Below are 3,633 nucleotides of genomic sequence, written 5' to 3' on the forward strand. Positions count from 1 at the left end.
GTCCCCTCGACGATCACCAGTGGTGTACGGCCAGTGTAGGAGATCGCTCCCCACACCATGATGCCGGGTGTTGGCCCTGTGTGCCTCGGTCGTATGCAGTCCTGATTGTGGTGCTCACCTGCACGGCGCCAAACACGCATACGACCATCATTGGCACCAAGGCAGAAGCGACTCTCATCGCTGAAGACGACACGTCTCCATTCGTCCCTCCAGTCACGCCTGTCGCGACACCACTGGAGGCGGGCTGCACGATGTTGGGGCGTGAGCGGAAGACGGCCTAACGGTGTGCGGGACCGTAGCCCAGCTTCATGGAGACGGTTGCGAATGGTCCTCGCCGATACCCCAGGAGCAACAGTGTCCCTAATTTGCTGGGAAGTGGCGGTGCGGTCCCCTACGGCACTGCGTAGGCTCCTACGGTCTTGGCGTGCATCCGTGCGCCGCTGCGGTCCGGTCCCAGGTCGACGGGCACGTGCACCTTCCGCCGACCACTGGCGACAACATCGATGTACTGTGGAGACCTCACGCCCCACGTGTTGAGCAATTCGGCGGTACGTCCACCCGGCCTCCCGCATGCCCACTATACGCCCTCGCTCAAAGTCCGTCAACTGCACATACGGTTCACGTCCACGCTGTCGCGGCATGCTACCAGTGTTAAAGACTGCGATGGAGCTCCGTATGCCATGGCAAACTGGCTGACACTGACGGCGGCGGTGCACAAATGCTGCGCAGCTAGCGCCATTCGACGGCCAACACCGCGGTTCCTGGTGTGTCCGCTGTGCCGTGCGTGTGATCATTGCTTGTACAGCCCTCTCGCAGTGTCCGGAGCAAGTATGGTGGGTCTGACACACCGGTGTCAATGTGTTCTTTTTTCCATTTCCAGGAGTGTATATCACTGTCTGCCTTGTTTGGTAAGTTACAACATCTTTGTTTTTTATATATATTTTTCCCACATGGAATGTTTCCCTCTATTATAATAAATAAATCTATAAATATAGTATATGCATTTTGTGTCTTTTAAGGGAATGGGGTAAATAATAGAAATATTAATCTTTAACTCTGTATTGTAATATATATATATTAAAAATTTTTATTTCATATGTGCATTTCTTGTGCACTTGACACATTCTGCATCATAATGGCTACCGTACCATGCGAATGATCAGTGGAACATGCAACCAACTAACTAACAAACATAAAAGACATGTAGATCTTACCCTTACAGGTAGCAATTAAATAGTGAATTGATGCTTGTCAAAATACATTACATCTTACACATATTAATACAGCCAATTACTTTTTATACATTATTTTACAGCTCTTAAACTTAGCCCTTTAAATTCGTAGAGTGAATAGAGACACTTCTTTTAGTTTTCTTTTGAATTGCTTTTTATTACTGTAACCCTTGGACTTTGGCAATTTATTATATCAGATCAGTCCACCAGTATATGGGCTCTGGTCTGTCATTTTTAATCTTGTTTTTTGTTTGCTTCCTCTGTTATTATGCAGCATAACTCATTTATGTATGAGTGGTGTGAGCTGCCACTTGTAAATATTAGCATCTGGGATTTATTTACATTGTGCTTTAATCCTTGTGCATGAAAATATGAACTTAATTCTAGTATCCCATTATCTGTGGAAAATTTCAGTTCCTCACAATCTTTACCATGAAATAAAACTGATGTGTCATCAGCATAATTTACAATGTGTGAGTTAATGGAGTGTACAACATCATTAATATATGCTACAAAAGAATAAATTTCCACGAATTGAGCCTTGAGGGATTACCTGTGTCACTGTTTCACTTCTGGATTTAAAAGTTAAGATCTTATTGTCAATTTGATATGTAAGTTTGGTACACTGTTTACGATTCACCAGATAGGTGAGTAGAAGTTTCATTGATCCATCACTGATATTGTACACCTGCAGTTTTTTTTTAAGAGAAGCTCATGGTTTACTGAAAAAAACTTTACTCATGTCGAGGTATTTTATGGCTGTGTGCATACCCAATTCTATATTGAGTTAATGGGGTGTACAACATCATTAATATATGCTAAAAAAGAAGAAATGTCCAAGAAATGAACCTTGAGGGATTACCTGTGTCACTGTTTCACTTCTGGATTTAAAAGTTAAGATCTTATTGTCAATTTGATGTGTGTGTTTGGTACACTGTTTACAATACACCAGATAGGTGAGTAGAAGTTTCATTGATCCATCACTGATCTTGTACACCCGTAGTTTTTTTTAAGAGGAGCTCATGGTTTACTGGTCAAAATCTTCGCTCAAGTCAAGGTATTTTACGGCTGTGTGCATACCCAATTCTATATTGCTATATACTTCATGGAAGAAACTGGTAACAGCAGTGGCTGTGCTTACATCTTTCCTTAATCCTTGCTGCGATTCGGTAAGCATTTTGTGTCTCGAGAAAAATGTTGTGAGTCGTGATAAGATAACTGTTTCAAATATTTTATTGAAGGTAGGAATTAGTGGTATCGGTCTATAATCTGAAGCTTCTTCTTTACTTCCCTTCTTATGGATTGGCTGAATTACACTTATTTTTAAAGCATTTGGGTATATGTTTTCATTAATACTACAGTTCAGAAAACTTAGTCCAATGTGGAAATGAAAACACCCATGCACACATTCAAGCCATAAGCAAAACACAAAATTCTTAGTCCTGGCCCCACACACAAAGCGTGTGTATACTTCCTACTATCTTCTTGGATGCTATTTGATGATAGAACGCTTATAGATCATTTGTAGTGAGGTATTTAACATTGTGAAATTTCAGTAACCTTTCTCAAAGTTGTCAGGGCATGTCCTGACAGGAATAATGATTTTGTTTTACTTCGAGCATCAAGAACAAATCTGATGCTACCATTAGGCTTGGTGAAAACAAAAATAGACACAGTAAAGAAACGGATAGAAAAACAAAAAAGAGTTACAATTTTAGTATTTTCTCTGCCGTCGAGCGCTCATACCGCTGCGACGGCACAATTCATGTCTGAGGGAACGAGTGCAGCGTGGTGAAATTCAAAGTCCCACTACATCGCCCCCTCGACTGTCACGCTAAAACATTTAGCGTGGCAGGCTAGCAAACAATATAATGGATATACCTAAAAGTCAATATATGCATATTTTCATAGGAAAGGCCACGTGCATCCCTAGGGGATAATCTTTGTCAACACTTACTTTCTAAACCTATATACTAAATACAATTATTACAGTTTGGATCCCTTTTACAAAATTAATATACTTATATTTACAAAGTGTGTGTTTGAACAAGCTGCTCGGCAGCGCAGTTAACGCTGTGCGCTTCCAGACTTGCGTCTAGGGAACGCCAGGGAATTGGGTCTGCTGATTGGTTGACGCTCATGACGTCATCAGAGAGACAGAACGTGTGTAGTAGTGCCGCCTGGTGACAAGAAGTATAATGAGCTCTATAGATATTAGCGGCGTCGCTCACCTGTTGTTTAAAAATTACATGTAGATTGCCCGCAGCTGTCATTTTGAACGTCAAATAATTCTAGATTATTCTATGGAGCTTAACGTATGGGAATTAATTGTAAAAAGCTGGTTCGAACGCGAATAATCGATAATGCGGTGACAGACTAACCCGGTTGCAGCTGTGGCAAA

At 41.8% G+C, this 3,633-nt stretch overlaps 1 protein-coding gene across 1 annotated transcript; it reads right to left on the reverse strand.

Annotated features, from left to right (window-relative positions):
- Window positions 1-1,731: 1,731 nt before the first annotated feature.
- Window positions 1,732-3,373, reverse strand: LOC126260689 (uncharacterized). The gene is made up of 3 exons (XM_049958025.1): window positions 3,264-3,373; window positions 2,299-2,587; window positions 1,732-1,920 (listed from the first exon to the last, which is right to left on the reverse strand). Exons 1-3 carry the CDS (start codon window positions 3,371-3,373, stop codon window positions 1,732-1,734), a joined length of 588 nt encoding a protein of 195 aa, XP_049813982.1.
- Window positions 3,374-3,633: the final 260 nt, after the last annotated feature.

This window comes from Schistocerca nitens, chromosome 5, assembly GCF_023898315.1.
Source record: "Schistocerca nitens isolate TAMUIC-IGC-003100 chromosome 5, iqSchNite1.1, whole genome shotgun sequence".
NCBI classification, from domain to species: Eukaryota; Metazoa; Arthropoda; class Insecta; order Orthoptera; family Acrididae; genus Schistocerca; species Schistocerca nitens.

Bases quoted from the DNA above. Each gene is read 5' to 3' on its own strand.
- LOC126260689 (XM_049958025.1), bottom strand. From the start codon at position 3,373: ATGAGCGTCAACCAATCAGCAGACCCAATTCCCTGGCGTTCCCTAGAC. The intron at 2,588-3,263 runs GTAAATATAAGT...TCTGAACTGTAG, and splicing joins CTTGTTCAAACACACACTTT to TATTAATGAAAACATATACC. The intron at 1,921-2,298 runs GTAAAATACCTT...AAAAAACTGCAG, and splicing joins AATTGGGTATGCACACAGCC to GTGTACAATATCAGTGATGG.